The following is a 21,519-nucleotide window of genomic DNA, read 5'->3' as shown; positions in this document are numbered from 1 at the left end:
TCTGAACTAACTTTCTTCAACATTTCCACCATAGATTTCACATGAAGCCAAAGCGCAGACTGAAGAATTTGAAAAATATTTTAATCTTTGATTTCCCTCGGTCTAACGGCCTACTCCATAGAAACTCTTATAAATTCTATGGTCTTTTTCTGGTCTAACGGTCTATAGAACTGTCTTCAAGTTTTGCACCTGGCATTTCGAATTTTACATCACACTTTGAAATTCTTAAACATTTTTGAGCCGTTAATGAACATTTTTGACCTTCCTTTTCCAAATTGGAGGTCTAACGGCCTACTCCATAGAAACTCTTATAAAATCAACGGTCTTCTTCTGGTCTAACGGTCTATAGAACAGTCTTAAAATTACCTACCGGGGCATTTTAATTTTAAGCGGGAATTTGAGCTTTTGATACATTTTTACTTGTTTTCACTTTGATTCTCAAAATTTAGCGGTCTAACGGTCTCTTCTATAGAAACTCTCATAAAGTCTACGGTCTTCTTATGGTCTAAGGGTCTACAGTATGGTCTTCATTTAGAAAACATATGTTGAATTTTAAAAGCGAAACTTGGCATTTTCGGACGATTTTTTTCAGATGTTTCACTTTAGCTACCATGATTTTATACCGGTCTAATGGGCTACTCTATAGAAACTCTCATATAAACTTCGGTCTTCTTATGGTCTAAGGGTCTACAGAATGGTCTTCACTTTATTGAAATATTTTTACCCTCAAAAGAAAAACTCTGACATTTTCGGACGATATTTTTCAGATGTTTCACTTTAGCTACCATGATTTATACCGGTCTAATGGGCTACTCTATAGAAACTCTCATATAAACTTCGGTCTTCTTATGGTCTAAGGGTCTACAGAATGGTCTTCACTTTATTGAAATATTTTTACCCTCAAAAGAAAAACTCTGACATTTTCGGACGATATTTTTCAGATGTTTCACTTTAGCTACCATGATTTTATACCGGTCTAATGGGCTACTCTATAGAAACTCTCATATAAACTTCGGTCTTCTTATGGTCTAAGGGTCTACAGATGTCTTCACTTTATTGAAATATTTTACCCTCAAAAGAAAACTCTGACATTTTCGGACGATATTTTTCAGATGTTTCACTTTAGCTACCATGATTTTATACCGGTCTAATGGGCTACTCTATAGAAACTCTCATATAAACTTCGGTCTTCTTATGGTCTAAGGGTCTACAGAATGGTCTTCACTTTATTGAAATATTTTTACCCTCAAAAGAAAAACTCTGATATTTTCGGACGATATTTTTCAGATGTTTCACTTTAGCTAACATGATTTTATACCGGTCTAATGGGCTACTCTATAGAAACTCTCATATAAACTTCGGTCTTCTTATGGTCTAAGGGTCTACAGAATGGTCTTCACTTTATTGAAATATTTTTACCCTCAAAAAAAAAAACTCTGACATTTTCGGACGATATTTTTCAGATGTTTCTCTTTAGCTACCATGATTTTATACCGGTCTAATGGGCTACTCTATAGAAACTCTCATATAAACTTCGGTCTTCTTATGGTCTAAGGGTCTACAGAATGGTCTTCACTTTATTGAAATATTTTTACCCTCAAAAGAAAAACTCTGACATTTTCGGACGATATTTTTCAGATGTTTCACTTTAGCTACCATGATTTTATACCGGTCTAATGGGCTACTCTATAGAAACTCTCATATAAACTTCGGTCTTCTTATGGTCTAAGGGTCTACAGAATGGTCTTCACTTTATTGAAATATTTTTACCCTCAAAAGAAAAACTCTGACATTTTCGGACGATATTTTTCAGATGTTTCACTTTAGCTACCATGATTTTTATACGGTTAATGGGCTACTCTATAGAAACTCTCATATAAACTTCGGTCTTCTTATGGTCTAAGGGTCTACAGAATGGTCTTCATTTTCAAAACAGAATCAATCAGATTTGACTTAGAACTTTGAAAATTTTGATGCTTTTTTCTTTCTGTATGACTTTAGAATCTCACAAATTGACGGTCTGAAGGTCTCCCCATAGAAACTCCTATAAATCCACCGGGCTACTCCTGGTCTACTGGTCTACATACTGGTCTTCATTTTCAAAGTAGAATAAATCGAATTTGAATTAGAACTTTATGAATTTGATGCTTTTTTACCTATTCTATAACATTAGAATCTCGAAGATTGACGGTCTAAAGGTCTCCCCATAGAAACTCTCATAAAATCAACGGTCTTCTGTATGGTCTAACGGTCTACGCTGTGGTCTTCAATTTCGAAAAAAAGAATTCCGAAATTAAGATCCCCCTCCGGGTTTGTAAAAACTTTTTTTGACTCGATATCCAAGTATTTTTGCGATATACTTAATAAATCGATCCTTTTGAAATTTGGAACATAATGTTTTGTTACAGTTTACCAGTGGGACGCTCTCTAGAAATTTTGAAAACTTTGGTAAAGATGTCGGATCTTAAAAGTCAAAAGGAAGATGAGATGCTCAACAAAAATTGCACTTGTTTTAGTCAGTACACTATGGAGAAGCTATACGGAGCAAAGAAAAAAGGTAATGCTGAGCAACTTCACACATCCATCCCTGATGCGACTTACTCATTGTAGTATTTCTATTTGATGTTTCTATCTAAATTTTCGCCCAAATTTTCTATTTTCAATGTGTGTTTTCTTTAATCTCAGAACCTGAGGTGATGTCATTTCGCTGACCGAAAGGTGTCACGGCAAAGACGAAACCACTGGTCAAACGAAAATTTCAAAGGAACAATCGAAGTGACGATCGAAATTGACGATATATTTTCAAAGAAAAAGAAAAAGAAAAATTCAAAATAAAACAGAATTTATGTTTTCGTTGTCCGTGAACTCATTACAACCCTTTGAGAAAATCCGTTTTCTTCTGCCTGAACATTATTTAATAAAAATCATCAAAAGTGAAGGGGCTTCAGTTTGATATTTTCTGTATGTTCTGATATATTTCCAATAATATAATAAAAAAAACACAATTGAAGCTTTCTTAAGTCAAGTCATTACAAGTTGGGCCCTACGACAAATGTTGCCCCCTGCCTGAAGAATGAATTTGAATTCAGGATCAGTCAAAATTTTTTGACCACGCACAACCATATTTTTGAATTCCTAGTTTTAAAAAATTATCTTCTGCTGAAGAAAATGCAACTTTTTTCTGGCGTTGTCCTTTAACTTTAATTTGAGTCTTGTGTTCGATATTGAAAATGGGCGTTGGGAGCGTCGATATATCCAATGTTTCTGTAATTTTAGAGAGAGCGTTTATTGATGGAGTCTCGTCTGTTAATTTTTCCATTACTTTTTTTCCTTTTGATGCAATATCTCTAGATTGAAGTTTTTGATAGTGGACTCGCGCAACAAATGAAGTATGTTTTTGGTCTTGTGAGAGAACATGTTGTTCTTCTACTGTTAATTTTGCTGCACTTTCCGTTTCAATGATCTGTCGATATCTAGTCGGATTGATATACTTTCCAATAGCTTGAAAAACTAACCTTCCAAAAACGTCACTAAGGCGTGAAAGTTGCGTTCCGTTTCTTGTCACTAGAAGATAGTCACATGTTGGATTCATCCTTGGTCTAATACATTTAATGTATCCATTTACAATATCCAGAACTTGTTTTGTAAAAATTAAAGTGTCGAATCCGTATTTTTCCATAGTCTTGAAAACTGTTTGGTCGATCATTCCATTTTGGTCAACATTCTCTATCATTTCTACTGTCAGATATTGAAATGTCATAGGTCTGGTAGCTTTTACCATAAGGAACAAAACTGCAGTGAGAAACCCAGTACAAAATGACAGATCGTGTGACGATGGACGAAAGTCCTTAGTTGAGGTACTAAGTAAAATTTGAGTAAATCTTTCGGCATGGTGAGGAATAACTGATTGCATATCTTCTAGGCTTGCCCAGCAATCTATCTTAGACAAATAATCAACACTAAGCAAAATGTTCCACTCACATCGCATTTTTCGAGCCAGCGTTTTCTTAACACGGTCAATATAAATCTCTGATACCACATAGGTTTCGTTAAGTGCTGTGCTGTTCATTCTCCTAAAATCTAGAACATGCGACAAGGAGTTCATATATCCTATTAAACCAGCATAGCCAACACACCAATCCTTTTTTAAGTATTCGATAAGTCTGAGATAGAAGAAATTTGAACCGACACAATAATCTACGATGGTTAGTGGTATGTCCCACTCAGGGTAGCAATCTTGACAGCAAAATGTTAAAAATTTTAAAACTCTGCAACTAACTTGGCTTGACTGTTTATAGCTTTTAGAGCCACCGACGGCACTACACAGCCAGGATTTAAAAGAAATGTCAAATGAACAGTCTCGATTGAAAGATGGTATGTCCGTAGTCCTACTGCGTTTCGTTCTTTTTAGGGTTGTAGATGTCACAACCTGCTTTGGTAAAACATCCTCTACATTTGGCTTTTCGTCAAAAAAATAATACCACCCATGCCTCTGATAAACATGCTTCCTGCAACCTCGTTTTGTTTGGTACGATTCACTGTCACAATTCTTTACAGGACAATTAAATAACCCATCTCTATCTGGAACCAAACTCAAGCGTTTTGGTTTAGAAGCAGCTCCTACAGCATCTTTCCAAATTTTCTTTGATAAAAGTTTCTTTGGCATTCCTTTTCCACGCACAATATACAAATAAAACCAATCTCGACCGAATTCACTCATTCGAAAAGAAAATTGCATAAACTTGTAAAAAGTAGCAAAAGCACCCCGATTTGTATTCAAAACAAAGAAAATCCGGGGACATCCTATCACTTATAAATTCTGAATTCGAATTAGCATAATTTAACAAAATTTTACATTTTAACCAATCTCTATCCAGTAAACGAGTCGGTCGTTTGTACCCCCAGTCTTTCTTGAAAATGAAATCGTAAGAACGAAAAGACTCACTCAATATAGACACCCCCTTGAAACTTCAAAAAATGCAGCTAAAATTACTAATCTCAGCTCTTTAAAACGGAGGTACTTGATGAGAAATTTCTTATAGATAAATGGGAACTACAAAGCCCACTAAAACCCCCTAATTTTCTCAAGTAATCAAGCTTTTAAAATGAGACTCTGATAATATCCAGGGTGTAAAGAGATGTAATACAGTTTTATTGAAGAACGTATATCAAAACAGTCCTAATTCGTCCCCTTTTTGGTCAGTAAAATGCTCATCTAAAATAAACGGAGTAACGTTAGGTAAAATACGCTTATTCAAAGATTTTCTTATAAATGACAATAATTTCGATAGGAACGAAAACGACCTCATTAGATGCTCTCAAAGGACCGTTTATTTTCTTTTGATTTCTAGTGAAAAAGGAATCAAAAAGTCCTTAATTGAAACACAGAAAGGAACGTTTGTAACAATTTAATTGAATACCCAAGCAAATATACTACAATCTCCTTTGAGACGCCTTGTACCTTTTAAAGTATTCCCATCCATAAAAATGGCAGATATACATTTTGGAAATAAAAAAAAACAGTTGATTTTGACTTGAACAAAAGGAACATAATTATTATGAAACGTATATAACGGTAGTGAAACTTTCTGTTCCGCAAGAAACATATCACACATATAGTGAAGACCTCTGTAAGTGTAAAAAGTGGATTGTCAACTTTTTCTTGACCGAAAATTTTTTTAATTTTGAAATGTCACCACACCCGGCAAGACAACTTAATTCCAAAGATATAATCAATGGATTGAAAAGCAACCTCATGCCATTGGTAAGTACTAAATTATTCCATTTAACAAATTGAAACTTGATTTACGAAACGCTTTGAAAGTTTGCTTTATTTTTTTTTCGAATTTTTTACTCTAATGAAATAAAAGTTTTGCTCGGAAAAATTTGGTGTAAGAACACAAAAATGGGCAATATTGACCTGATTTTTTTTCGTTTCTAGATCAAAAAAGATGATTCCGTCACAGCCTATCGTATTGTGTTCTCGGAAGAAAACAAATTAAAAATCACAAACGTCCGTTACGTATTGGACGATATACTTGCAAATTTGAACCTGAAATTCTTTGTTTCATGTATTTCTGGTACGGAATCGAACCAAAAGTCCAAAGGGGCACAGAGGAACTCGACCTACCGACCATGCATTGCGTTTTTCATTGTTTATGAAAAGGCGCTATTGAAAGAGCACGAAATATTTCAAAAATTCGACGCTACTGGATTCGAATTCGAAACCAAGCCAATGACCAGCAGAACGCAAGATGAAAGAGAGGCCATTCTCGCAATGCTGAAACAAACAGTTAAAGTAAGATGCTTAATTTAAACTCTTTGAAACTACATGTCTTTTTAGCAGCTTGGCAAATATGTATAACAGATTTTATCAATGTCAAATATTTCTTTAAACATCCTTTATAGCCTGCCCATGAATCAGAAAAGTATCTTAAAAATCTCATGTTTCTCTTCAGGATCACAGCCAAGAGTGCATCATGAATTTGATTAATGAAAGCATGATTCATTGCTTCAAAAATGCCAACCCAAACATTTCTGACAGAGAAGCTTCTGAGAAATCTAGAGTTGAAAACCATCTTCCGTGCCGTCTTCATTGCAATGACGCAAGAATTGCTAAATCATTTGCTAATGCTAGCAAAAACCTACACAAATTGAAGCACATGTGCGAATTCTTGGACAGTATCAAAGAGTTACCCGAAGTACCACCCTCTGGACCATTATCAAAGGCTGCACATAAAATCTCTGCGCTCATGACAAAATTAAACTACAGACTTTATCGTGGCATGGTCTACGCAAAGCCAGAAGAAGGTAAATCTTATTTGTTTCTTTTTAAATTTTCACGTCAAGCTTTTTTTTTTTGGAAATTTTTTTGAAAAATTGAAAGTTCTCCCATAATTTTTCTAAGAATTGTTACATTGATGACGGAATGTCGAAATCTTAATCAGCTTGAAAATTCTCAGACTACAAATATAAAAACTTTGTCATAGAACTCTATATTTTTAAGTCGAGAATTTCAATGCAGGATATCTTTTACTTTATAGCCAAATTCACGTTCAAACTTGTGTGTGATGCCGATGAATTCCTAAACAAACTTCAAACAAACCAAAGTCTCAGAGAGTGCATTCTTTCAAACAAGACAAATCTTTTGAAGCAAATGTCAAACATACACACTGTGGTAAGAATCAGTTCTCAGAAATCTTAGAATTTTCAAACTTGTTCTATTTATTTGATCAAATGTACTAACTCATTGTCAGACCGTCGAATAGACCGTAAGACTGTTTGTAGGCCGTTAGATTTATGAGAGTTTGTACTTGAAGACCGTAGGCCGTCGAATTTAGAGTTGATGGCTTTTGAAACTTGATAGAATGTTTTTCTCTTTGAATTTTCAAACTGTTTTTCAATTTTGATAAAACGCACTAATACACAATCAGACCGTCGAATAGACCGTCAGACCGTTTGTAGGCCGTTAGATTTATGAGACTTTGTACTTGAAGACCGTAGGCCGTCGATTTTAGAGGTGATCGCTTTTGAAACTTGATAGAAACTTATTCTCTATCTTTGAATTTTCAAACTATTTTTCAATTTTGATAAAACGCACTAATACACAGTCAGACCGTCGAATAGACCGTCAGACCGTTTGTAGGCCGTTATATTTGTGAGACTTTGTACTTGAAGACCGTAGACCGTCGATTTTAGAGGTGATCGCTTTTGAAACTTGATAGAAACCTATTCTGAATTTTCAAACTTTTTTTTCAATTTTGATAAAACGCACTAATACACAATCAGACCGTCGAATAGACCGTCAGACCGTTTGTAGGCCGTTAGATTTATGAGACTTTGTACTTGAAGACCGTAGGCCGTCGATTTTAGAGGTGATCGCTTTTGAAACTTGATAGAAACCTATTCTGAATTTTCAAACTTTTTTTCAATTTTGATAAAACGCACTAATACACAGTCAGACCGTCGAATAGACCGTCAGACCGTTTGTAGGCCGTTAGATTTATGAGACTTTGTACTTGAAGACCGTAGGCCGTCGATTTTAGAGGTGATCGCTTTTGAAACTTGATAGAAACTTTTTCTCTATCTTTGAATTTTCAAACTATTTTTCAATTTTGATAAAACGCACTAATACACAATCAGACCGTCGAATAGACCGTCAGACCGTTTGTAGGCCGTTAAATTTATGAGACTTTGTACTTGAAGACCGTAGGCCGTCGATTTTAGAGGTGATCGCTTTTGAAACTTGATAGAAACTTTTTCTCTATCTTTGAATTTTCAAACTATTTTTTCAATTTTGATAAAACGCACTAATACACAATCAGACCGTCGAATAGACCGTCAGACCGTTTGTAGGCCGTTAGATTTATGAGACTTTGTACTTGAAGACCGTAGGCCGTCGATTTTAGAGGTGATCGCTTTTGAAACTTGATAGAAACTTTTTCTCTATCTTTGAATTTTCAAACTATTTTTCAATTTTGATAAAACGCACTAATACACAATCAGACCGTCGAATAGACCGTCAGACCGTTTGTAGGCCGTTAAATTTATGAGACTTTGTACTTGAAGACCGTAGGCCGTCGATTTTAGAGGTGATCGCTTTTGAAACTTGATAGAAACCTATTCTGAATTTTCAAACTTTTTTTCAATTTTGATAAAACGCACTAATACACAATCAGACCGTCGAATAGACCGTCAGACCGTTTGTAGGCCGTTAGATTTATGAGACTTTGTACTTGAAGACCGTAGGCCGTCGATTTTAGAGGTGATCGCTTTTGAAACTTGATAGAAACCTATTCTCTTGAATTTTCAAACTTTTTCAATTTTGATAAAACGCACTAATACACAGTCAGACCGTCGAATAGACCGTCAGACCGTTTGTAGGCCGTTAGATTTATGAGACTTTGTACTTGAAGACCGTAGGCCGTCGATTTTAGAGGTGATCGCTTTTGAAACTTGATAGAAACTTTTTCTCTATCTTTGAATTTTCAAACTATTTTTCAATTTTGATAAAACGCACTAATACACAATCAGACCGTCGAATAGACCGTCAGACCGTTTGTAGGCCGTTAGATTTATGAGACTTTGTACTTGAAGACCGTAGGCCGTCGATTTTAGAGGTGATCGCTTTTGAAACTTGATAGAAAACCTATTCTGAATTTTCAAACTTTTTTTTCAATTTTGATAAAACGCACTAATACACAATCAGACCGTCGAATAGACCGTCAGACCGTTTGTAGGCCGTTAGATTTATGAGACTTTGTACTTGAAGACCGTAGGCCGTCGATTTTAGAGGTGATCGCTTTTGAAACTTGATAGAAACTTTTTCTCTATCTTTGAATTTTCAAACTATTTTTCAATTTTGATAAAACGCACTAATACACAATCAGACCGTCGAATAGACCGTCAGACCGTTTGTAGGCCGTTAAATTCAGAGACTTTGTACTTGAAGACCGTAGACCGTCGATTTTGAAGGTGATGGCTTTTGAAACTTGAATGAATTTTATGGAAGACAAACTTTGATCTTTGAATATCTATAGTTTAATCAGGTAAAGATTTCTGATCGATGATTTCGGTTTCTTTTAGTTGTCTGGATGGTTGGATTCCTTAGATTAATTATTTTTCTAATGATTTTTTTTGTTTTCCCTATTAGCTCTTTCCCAGAATCAAGATCAACTATGACTATATCGAGGTCAAAAACAACCAATACCTGAAATTATCAAGCAGGGCCTACGTTGCTTGCCCATTCACTGATGATGAGTTTGGAGTGATAAGTCCTCGTAACTTTTTTAATTTCGACCCATTCCGAACCGAATGTCACGGAGGATACTTGGCTTCTGCAATCGCCCACTGGTTCCCAAGTCTCCCCGACCAAGTGGACCTCGCCCATCGGATTTATCAATGTCTCCTTTGTCATCAATTTCCAGACAAAACCAAGAAATTGACATTGGTTGGAAAAATTGATTCTGGCAAAACGTCACTGATGAACCTCTTTTCATCAATCATCCCGAAAGAAAAAATCGCCATTTTGACAAAAGAAAGCACTTTCGGTTTGTCTATGATCAACGACGACACGGAGCTTCTGTTTGTGGATGAGTGGTCAAAGGAGATGACACCACCTGACATTGCTAAAACCCTATTTCAAAATGGAAGATTCCCCCAAGCTGTCAAATTCAAAACGCCGAGAATGCAGACCATGCAGGCGGGTGTTTTCTTGACCTGCAACGAAAAGCCAAAGTTCGACACTCAGTGTGACCAAGAGTCTGTCGAGAGGCGATTGGCAATATTTGAGACACGGGCTTTGAGCACTCTTGACCCTGCAGCCCCTGGATGGATCAAGGATAATGCCATGAATTGCTTAACGTACATCATGAACCTGGTCAACAACAACATTGAGATGATTGACAAGGACGACTTGTCCTACACGCTGCCGGTCAACGTTAAATGCGAGTCCACTGTTTTAAAAGAAAATCTCGACCAAAAGCAATTAGAAGGGATCCAAACGTGTTTGATCGATCAAGACAAGTCTGTTGGGTTGGCAGAATCGCCCATCGATGGATTGGAAATCTTCCATCTAGAAGAATTTGACGTTGATAGTAAGTGATCATTTTTCGTTTCATTTCCTGGTCTTTAGATTCTCTGTGATATCTTCATATGTTTTTAAAATGACTTTGCCCATAAAGTTCCATGGAAGCCAGATGTATTTCAAAATATACTTTTCGCTTTTCTCAGAACAATCGGAAACTTGTGGATCACAACAGCTTGACGACGTAGATTTAGTCACAACTAAACGTCCAATGAAGGATGGTATGTCTAATTTTTGTTTTGAAATTTTCCTCAAATGGCCTTATTTAATCATGGCAGATTTTATTCAGCTCATTGGCTTACACACAAGTCTATCTTGAAAGCTTGATAGTACGACATTTCGTTAACATGAATGAACTTCAGCGGAAGCATATTTGTGAACAGTTCTTTTCGTATTTTCTCTCAGATCAATTCGACACGGAATCTCTTATCGGGTTCATTTCCACAACAGATGTCGACTCGGACATAGAGCCCCCAAAGAAACGTGCACGTAAAAACTGGTTCAACAGCCCACAACGAGAGACCGACAAAGACGCTGTGGAAAGTGTTGTTGAATATCTCGTACGAAACGGTAAGAGCACTTTTTTGATGGTCTTTGTAATCCAAATATGTTGCTTTGCAGGTATAAAGTAATTTAGCTTTAGTTCATTCTCCATGCAGCTTCAATTTTTAAATAAGAAATTTTTGTTATTTCAGTTTCATCAAAAGACGTCAATGGATCATCGACGTTGAAAACACAAACTAATACAATGCCTACACAGGATGGTAAGTGAACTATTTACGCTATCTCCAATTTTTGAAAACAAAGGTGCTCTGATTGGCCCAATTTAAGACAACACATAACAACTTGTGGTCCCACAAAGTGAGAAAAGTTTTTTCTCTTTTTAGCGGTCGAAAGTCCCATCAAAGACAAAACGTTCATCAAGTCACCAAGACGCTTCAAGGTGGAAGATATCAATAAACCCGAGTATTGGCGTATGGTTCGTTCATACCTTCATCACAACTTGAAATTCAAGACGTTAAATGGACCTGTTGCTCACTCCTTGTTTCGTCTCTTTGAAAAGTTTGAAGGTGCATTGAAAAGTCCTCGACCACCAACGATGGCTGATCCAAAGCTAGATGCTTCATTCTTGGTTATAAATAAACAACGCCCAAACTTCAATGTATCTGGATTTTTGAAAAAGTATCCTTCCTGTGTTAACACCATCAAAGATATACGTGGGAAAATTGGTGTGAGATACAGCTCATCTATTTTTATAACTCGTTTTTAAGATATACTGAATATTGATTTTTTCTACTTACTCAAATCTCTCATCTATTCTTAAAAGTATTGACATCCCAAATTCGACGGTCTGATGGTTTCCCCATAGAAACTCTTATAAATCCACCAAGCTACCCCTGGTCTACTGGTCTACAGAACGGTCTTTATTTTCAAAAGAGTATAAATCGAATTTGAGGTAGGACTTTGAAAATTTTGATGCTTTTTTACATTCCCTTTGACTCTGGAATCTCAAATTCGACGGCCTGATGGTCTCCCAATAGAAACTCTCATAAATCCACCGGGCTACCCCTGGTCTACTGGTCTACAGAATGGTCTTCATTTTCAAAAGAGTATAAATCGAATTTGAGTTAGGACTTTGAAGGGGGGGGCGTACCAGTTTGTCGGTGTGTCGGTATTGACCTTTTTTTGCGTCGGTATTTCGGTGATCAACAAAAAATGTGTCGGTATTTCGGTGTTTGAGATGCTTTTCGGTGACGGAAAATGTTAGATTTTCAATCGGTGATACGGTAATTTTTCTCAAAATGTCGAAGAAACGGTGCTAAAAATGTTATTTCTCAGAAATCCCTCCCGTGTGGGATATGTCATATTAGAATTTTGAAGAAAAAAAAACATGATAATAAGCAAAATGTTATATAACATTTTTTATTTAGTGAAATCGTATTCAATTGAATTGAGCTCTTTAGAGACAGGGGCAGTAGAAAAATATGTGTTTGAAGAAGGATATATCACTCTCCTTCGCTACTCTTTTTATGAAATAAATAAATACTAGCACTTTTGAAGATTAATTTAAGAGATAGTGTTGCGGGGAGCAGCGAAGGAGAGTCTTGAAAAAATTATTTCTCACATGAAAATGCACGAATGAAAATAATTTGCAAATGAGGTCTGCAGTTGAAGTGTTGAAATAGAGGTGTTTATTTTTTTGTTGATGTTTTTTTGGAATAATAATGTCGACAGATATAATCAAGTGTCGTGCTTTATTTTATAAATTCGGTACCTCTGGAAAGAACTACCTGGAGGCATTCAATTTCCGTGTGACAACAACAAAAGATGCCAAAACCAATCTGAAGATGTTTGCAGAACAAATCGAGTAAGACACTTTTCTTTATAATGGGCTTGAAATCAGTACTTTCTTAGTAATTTCTGAAATCTGAGGCTCGGATTGTTCTTATTCTTAATTTGTTCTTAGGTTTTTTTTTTAATTTCAGCCTTGTGTTCTTATAAAATTGTTTTTATAAAAAAAGCATGTATCTGGCATCAAAAAATATCTCAGAGGTATTTTAAGGCTTATTATGAGGTATAAAATAGGGTTTTTATCTTTTAAGTTACGAAGTGTTTTTCCTTCGAAATTCATACGCAACTTTTAGCCTAAAATTCTGAAAAATCCATATAGCAGCCAGAACCCGAAATCGTAGTTGCTTATAAAAACAATATGCAGACAAGATATTACCGGGGTGATGTGGTAAGACTGCATATCCCGAAAATCTGTTGCCAAATAAAATAATCACCTATCTATTGTTTTTGCGTAAAGATTAAGTGATGGATATTAAGAAATAAGATAATAAACACATCGTTCGCTCAAATGTCCCGATCAAATGTCGAACATCGAACTTTTGCTTATTTTCAGAGCTCAAGGTGGAATCAAAGAGTACGCGAAAAAAATTGGGTTGACAGCACCATATGACATCAGACTCGCTCGTAAGGAAATCTCTCGTGATGGTCCAATCATGTATGCCATCAACACTAGCGAACAGTTGGCATTTGAAATACCCATGGTAATCAATGGATCAGACATAATACAAGGTAAGCAAATTAAGGATCTCGTTGCAAGTTTTATAGTTTCAATGCTGTTTCTATTCGAATTGCACTTTCTGATAAGCCCAACTGGGTCTTAAAACGTTTTTATCTCAGCGTTTTCAAAATCTCCAATTTTTTTCAATCTCTTTCGAAATGACCTATATGTTAACGGAGTCGGTCTAATTAATTTTGAATCGTTTTTCAATTTAGTGATGGTACACGAAGTGAAACTGAACTTTTCGAAAAATACACCGGTTATCAATATCGTTGTTGGTGAAGAAAGTAGTGGCTCTTCATCATCAAGAAAAACAGAAACTGCCGTCGAATTAGAGGAGTTAGATATAGATGAACCTCAGCTGACTGAGTTAAAGAAAGGTAAGTAAAATGGTAGTCTTAGACCGTGTATTTTTGTCAGTGGATCTCCATCTATACATGATACACCTAAGTCTCTCCAGAAAATTGCATTTTCAGGATCTCTAAGCCGATCAGATGAACGCAGATACTTCTACTACAATGTTCCTTCTTCTTAGACCAAATAACCAAATGCAATACAAACATTACAATGATGCTCAAAAAAGGTATTTTGTTAATATACTAATATCTTGAATTTATTTTTCAATTCAGAATTGGATAAACGGAATGGGTCACTCCCTATAAAAGGACAGACTGTAAAAATCAAAATCCGTCGTAAAACAGTGGAAGTACGCTGGTCATGGAAAATCAAATGTGGTTTATGCGGAAAGCTGATTGTGATGAGGCCTGACTCAAATGTAAATGGACGCGTAAACTTTTTTGAACGACGTAAGTCCTTTCTCTTTCGTAAAAGTAATAATATGCTGCTTCTCACTAAAATCACGAAAAGTTTAACTCTCTTCCTAGCAAGTCGTTGAAATATTTGAAGACTAAAATGAATTTTAAAACCTCTCTATTTTAGACCACTACACGGATTGCATCTCTAAACGTGGACAGAAAAGGAAATCAACAAACATACGCCCAGCTGAATTATTTTTCGAAAAAGTTAATTCCTACAAAGGAGACGGGAAAAAGGAACCACAACTCGTTTATGAGGAAGACCAAGAAGTGAATGACGACAGCTACCTGTAAGGATTGGATTTTTCGTAAAATCAAAGACATTTACCAGACATTCCATTTATGCCTACAATTTTTTAAAGTATTTACGGCGCTATTCTTATGTTAAAAAAATCTACTAGCACTAAGAAAATACGTTTCAATCAATTTCAATTATAGGAGAGATAAATTTAGTTTTTCATTCTACGGGCAGATCGCTCAATTCACTTTCATTTTCAAGCGAAAGTGAAGTTTTTTAAGACCTGCAAAAGATGCAATTTAAATATCAGAATTTTTAGAAATTGAAGCGCTATCGAAAATAAACATGTAAATTTCATATCATAAAACGTAATTTTTTATTTTGCAATATTCTGCATCTGATCAACATGGAATTGCGTGTTCTCCATCTCAGATATTTTTCAAAGTAGTTTCAGATAATTACACACAGGTTATACCTGTGGGCCTAACATGTCTGGTATTCACGATAAAGGTGTCGGTATTATAAACTTTTGGTGTAAACCTGATTTAGCGAACTCGTATACTTACCTGTTCAATAAACATGTAATAAAAAAACGGGTTTTGTCTGCTGCTTAGGCTTGGGTTGACCACTAGAGTGACGACGTAAAAAAAGCCTTTGGTAAGAATTTCTTTTTGAAGGATGACCGCTAAAAGAAGGTATGTCCACTACTAATCAGAGAGGTGGAGCTCGAAATTTTTGTAATTATTTTTGCAATTCCTTGCAAGAAACGCCGTTAAGCCCGTAGAAAAACAAATGAATTTGTCTCCCCTCATCCCTAAGCTCATTTCTCTAATTTAGTGTGGTCGCACTAATTATGTGAGGAAATAAGTTACTTTGAACCGTTAATATAAAAAAGGAAATACTGCACTAGGAAATTCTTAGCCTGTCCGCAATAAATTGGAGGAAAATACATTTGCATGTAATAGTGGGTATTCTTTGTTTTAAAGACATATTTTGATTTATAGATTGCTAAAAAAGAGCCTAAAGCAGAATTTTAACAACATTTTTTAATGTCCGAGGAAATTAACTTTATCGGTATGAATTAGGGTAAAATTAGACTCACACGCCAGTCGGGCTGGAACGGTATCACGCGGGAAAAGCGAGCGTAGGAATTAGGTAAGCGTTGGAAGAAATTTTGTCAGTGGCAAGGGCTGAAAGCCCTGTTAATCAGCAGTTTCTCACCAACTTTTTCTCGTTCTCCTACGCAGCTCCTATTCTAGCAAACGCCCGTCGCCTTTATGTTCCCGCCCTCTGACATGATTAATTAACAGACTAGTTTGCTAGTCTAGGGGATAATCAGAAATAGGTAAAAAAGCGCCCGCATTAATTTTTAGAGGATAAATAATAAATTAGTCCAACTGGGCGCACTAAATTAGAGAAGTGACATTAATTGAAAACAGGACACTTTCCAAATATTAAAGATATATATCTACCTGTAAAAATAGTACTTTTTTGCAATCAGACCTTTAAAATTATTGAATGAAATATGTGAGAACGTTTTCAAAAAAAATATAATAGCTTATGTAAGGAAACTAATCTCTCGGGAACCAATCTTCGTGGCGTAAGGGTATAAATCAGCTTTTTAGAACTAACTTCTGTGATTGGTGTAATTAGTGTGACCTGATTGATCTCGATTTTGGACAGAATTTCTAGAACCTTTCACAGATTCATGGTAAAACTCTTATTACTTCATATTACACAACCAAAAATGTGAAGTCTGTTAATTTCCAGCTAAGATTAGTTCCTATTATGCTAGTTTGAGCCATTTCATGCATTGTTTATAATTTTTTTGCGATGCTTTAGTCGATAGAAACATTGCGTAATTTTCTGTTATTAAAAAGTTTAAAACAATGTATTTGTAATTCAATTTGTTAGAGGAAATATGAACTCCAGCATCTTAATTATGAACAATCTGGGTCACTCATCACATCCCTGAAAAAGCTTTTTAATATCTTCAGGCTAGGTATCAGAACGAAAACCCTATTACCCTTTTATTGGTATCAATTTTTATGTATAAAATTTTTGTCATTTTCAGATCAGACAGTAGTGGTCAAGATCAAGAGATGAGTGAGATGGAGTTTATTTCTTCTGATGAGGATGTAGATGACGAGGATTCATTTGAAGTTGTTGACGAATACGAAGATGTATTAGACATAGAAACATGCATAGAAACGTGCTACATGCAACAAGCATCAGAGAAGGACGATTGGAGGATTCATGGTTGTAATTTCGAGAAGGTTGATGACCTAGCCGTCAAACTTAATAAATTGCTGCGAGATGGAACTATTTCGAGAGACAGAATATTTTACAAATACTTGAAAGACGTCATTGAGCGATTTTATGACCATAATCATTCTTATGACCCTGAAGTAGTTGAATTTTATTCTACCATCATTTACCTCGGTGGAAGAAGAACCTTTAACTTTATAAGAGGTCCAATGTTTTACGGACAGGGAAAAGCATTTGACGAAAATCGAGATTTCAAAAATCTTCGTATGAACCTCGGAGGTCCGTCTGAAACTCAATGCCTCAAAGGAAATGTAGCCTTTTCTTCCGAGTCAGGGATTATAAAGTGTTTGAGCCTATTAAACCTTGAACTATCCTCATCGGCTGACAAAACTGACGCGACTGAAGAAACACCAGAGCCACTCATTTCAAACCCACGACTACTTGTTTTCCCGTGTTGTTACAGTAACGACGGCACAGCACTGAAACCGGCAGTCGAATTTGATCCTGTCACCAAACAAAATATTGGGTTAGCAGTTCCTGTTGACATCGATTTTGTGAAAAATAATGACCCGCCAGACCCTGAAATGCTCAAGGAACAGTTAATAACCGAAGCTGTAGTAGGTTCAGTTACAACTCTAGATGATAAGGTTTCGTTACCTGTATCTGTCGAGTATACACCCAAAGCCGGAAAGTCAGGTAAAAATCTAAAAGAAATGTTCACTAAACACTTGAAAATTCTTCAGATTTGTAAGGCATGTACTGTTAAAGCTAAGTCAGATAAGCTAATCATGGGTCCTTACTTACGATGGTTGTGATTCCCTTTGTAAAAACTGTTATAAAAACGGAGAACTCTGCAGTGCTTGTATTGCTGATGGCCAGGTCAGCATTTATCCTCAAGCTCGAGCGTGCCGCCAATGCCTTACAAGTAAGCAACAATGTATTAAACGGGCAGTCTTGGTGATTGCAACAGACTGTGAAGAGGGGAATAAGCAAATGTTCCTTTCCCTTAAGGACGAAATCCAAAAGAAGTGTATTGACCCAGCCTTAGCACTGACCGTCCCTCTTCCAGATCCACCTCATCTAGGGAAAAGCCTGAAAGCTTCGTTTAGTAATTGGCTCTTAAAGTTATTGGATGAGAGAGGTTCTTTGGCGTTCCTTCATACCTTGAGAAATAAGTCGAGTGACACAGAAATGAAGATCGTCAAAAAGCTGATTCCTAAAAACGATTATGTTCGTAACAAGGACCGACAAGACCCCGTTGCCGTGTTGAAACTTTCAGATAGAAAGCTGCTCGAGTATCTGGAAGATGTCGGTCCTGTTGTACACACCCTTATACCCGAGACAACCAAATTTACCAACAAGAATCGTGTTGGAATGTTTAAAAACCCTATCGATGTTTTGTCTTGGTTCGGTAGGATACATTTTTTTACTGACGTATGATGACTCAACCAGTGAAAGCAAAGTGTATCGTACCCAGTTACACAATCCAGTGGACAAGATCGATATCGTTCATTCCGTTATTGCTCAGCAAATGTGGTACGTGGATAAACGTCTTTTTTTCTTCCAACCTGATCAACAAATATCATTCATTTCCTTCGGTTCAAAAGAATTGGAAAAAATGAGATCAAAGGATGAAGTTGTTGCTTTTGCTAGTTCATTTGGTCTACATATCGAAAAGAAAAAACACACATTGGATCAGTTGAGGCAACGGGTGAAAAGAAAACAGGATCAGCTAGCAAACGAATACAAAACACACGAATTTTCAAAAACCAATGTTAATATTGAAGACAAACCCTGCTATGGAGCATTATCACTTGAAGAGGACAGTCGCAAGAAAGGACAAGCTACATTCTATGCATATGATCATTTGAAGAAGGAGATACTAAAGATTGAAACCAAATTCGACGGGTAAACTTTTATTTTATTCATTTATAATTGATCAGTTCTAATAAACCATTAATTTGACAAAATAAATAAGTCCTGCTAAGACTGCAATTGAGCTCTCCACTCTTCAGTGAGTTAAGACACACTCCTGTTTATAAGAAAAGCGTACTTTGGCTGATGGTAAAGTATTCTAAAGAAATTGCAGAAATTGATGGCGAAATATTCTCGTCTTTTTTAATTTTCAGGCTAGGCCTTTATATAACCCATATAAACATGAAATGAAGTGCACATCCGGAGCTAAAAACGAGTTTTAATTTTACTCCAACGATTTAGGCATTATTGTTACAAAATGATTATATTATTGTTATCAAAATTTTTCAAACTCATCCTGGGATTCTAATCTTCTCTTATAGCTACGGCATTATTGGCATTTCTACCTTTCTGACAGATGTTCCATCTGGGATAGAAAGAGCTCAATCAATATGCGTCCACAAAGATCGATTGTTCTTATCCGATGAAAAATCTGTCTACATGAAAGGTTGGTGAACTAACCTTTGCTCATATAGAATATAACAGTGTGAGCGGAAGCCATTCTCACGTATAGCTCAATCAGGTTGCAAAGTATTAGTCTGTAAAATTTGATTTAATTCCAAACCGATTCTTTTAGATTGCAATGGTTCCAACGAAGGAGTGAAGGTAATTGAAAATTCCCCCACGCACACACTATACTCCCGTATAAAGATGGAATTATTATGTCGCTACCCACTCGGCATAAGATTGTCTTTTGGAATGAAAACTCAGGAGCTAAAGACTTAATTGGTTCAGGAATAGAAGGCAATTTGGATGGTAAAGCACTTGAAAGTGAATTGTTTCAACCGGTTGGGATGTGTACCGAGTATGATAATGTTATCTATCTCACTGACTACCGTTCTTCGTGTGTGAAAATCGTTTCAACTCTGAAAAAACACTGCAAAGTTCCTTGGAGCAATCGGCAATCTGATGCAAGCCTTCTCTATTCACGAAAAAAGAGGTATCTTAAATCATAGGAGCCTTTGTTAAAGATTTACTCTATTCTAATGAATATTTTATTCAGATTCACTTAGGTACGACACACATTATAAAGCAGCCTCGCTGTTCCATCGGGTAGATTTTATACTAACAAGTAAGCAACTAGGAACAGCGAATTGTATTAACTTTGGTTGAATTGCTTTATCTTTTAAAGGAATGTGGTTTTTGGTGTGTATTTTCCATTCCAGAGACTCCCATTTGGGTTGTGGTAACTCTGATATAAAAGATAATACAGATCTAAACATTAATTACTTTCATTTCAGCTACCTACAAGCCGAAGACTTTGGAACAAGGACTGGAGCTAATATCAAAATCCTTATCCACAATGTCTATGTTAGAAGCTGACATCAGAGAAAATGTCAACAACCTTCCAAAATCTCTCACTGGTGCACAAGGATTCGTTTCCACAAAGTCGTTTATCTCCTTGGAGATGACACAATGGTCCGTTTCAAAGTTGAAAGATACATTGGCAACTTTTCACTACGAAAAAACTAATCTTCTCAGCATGATGACATTGTCAGTTGAGCATTTCCACGCAACTACTCACACTAAGCACGTCCTGATGACTCAGCTACAGTATTCCCGAGAGTTTATGAGATCCGTTAAGGAATCTTTAAAAAGGGGATATCCATGGTCTGCGTATTACTTTACGAACAGAAAAGGCAGTTGGTATCCTCTTCCGGATAGTTTTTGTAATTTCAATGAGATAAACAAAATCCTTCCACCAAAAAATCTACCTACCAAGATCGATAAGCGAGACGAAGAAACGCTGCAGAACTGGGCGACAAACTACACGAGGGCTGTGCGTCAACGAACCGTCAGACAGGAAACCACCATGTGTAAAATGGGTACCATGCCACATTATGTGTATACCACATCTGAAATCGAAGAGACTGCAAAGCAGACGGTGCCTTACAAAACAAAAGCGAGCGAAGCCGGAAATGTGGAAGAGGAAAAGGAAGAGGAAGAAATACCCGACAGATTTGATGAGTCAAGTGATGATGACTTTAGTGAAGATGATGAAGAAAATGCTTCAGATCGTCAAAGAACAGATGAAAATATCATTGGACTAGATAGAGGGTCATTATTTTTGGTTGGACGCTCGTCACGATTTGGGCGATCGATTAAAATAAACAATAAACTTCTATTATAGTTTTTCTATTATAGTTTTATAGTTTTACATCAATATCCTGATTACATACTGCCCGGTTTTCCATCCAGATTTTGGAGAAATATCAAATATAAGTTTTTATGCTCGAAAAATAGTACCAAAATTTACAGGTTCTTACAAAAAAAAGAGTGAACTTTGTAAATTTAAAATGATTTACAATTTAATTTAAGACATTCTTTTAAAACTCATGCGTGCCTCGTTTCATCTTTAATAAACCTCTTTTATTAAGACATTTTTTATCTACTTGGAGATACTGTCTTTTGTCGACAGCTTGAAAAACATGTCGGTGTCGGTATTTCGTAAAATATGTGTCGATGTTGCGGTGATTTTGTGAAAAACTGTCGGTATTTCGGTGTCCAGGACCCCCGTACGCCCCCCACAGTATTGTGCAAATTTGGCTTTTTTCACATCCGGTGGATT

The 21,519-nt window shown here is 36.1% G+C and overlaps 1 protein-coding gene across 1 annotated transcript; it reads left to right on the top strand.

The window, feature by feature from the left end:
• Positions 1–5,566: 5,566 nt before the first annotated feature.
• Positions 5,567–11,855, top strand: LOC136812952 (uncharacterized). The gene is made up of 9 exons (XM_067069460.1): positions 5,567–5,764; positions 5,942–6,298; positions 6,459–6,810; positions 7,044–7,177; positions 9,653–10,595; positions 10,732–10,806; positions 10,991–11,155; positions 11,281–11,349; positions 11,473–11,855. Exons 1-9 carry the CDS (start codon positions 5,690–5,692, stop codon positions 11,853–11,855), a joined length of 2,553 nt encoding a protein of 850 aa, XP_066925561.1. The 5' UTR covers positions 5,567–5,689.
• The last annotated feature ends 9,664 nt before the right edge of the window (positions 11,856–21,519 follow it).

Source organism: Clytia hemisphaerica, unplaced genomic scaffold, assembly GCF_902728285.1.
Source record: "Clytia hemisphaerica strain Z4C2 unplaced genomic scaffold, Clytia hemisphaerica genome assembly, whole genome shotgun sequence".
Classification (NCBI taxonomy): Eukaryota; Metazoa; Cnidaria; class Hydrozoa; order Leptothecata; family Clytiidae; genus Clytia; species Clytia hemisphaerica.
Note: the sequence above shows the minus strand (reverse complement) of the source record. Positions and strands in the feature narration are given on the sequence as shown.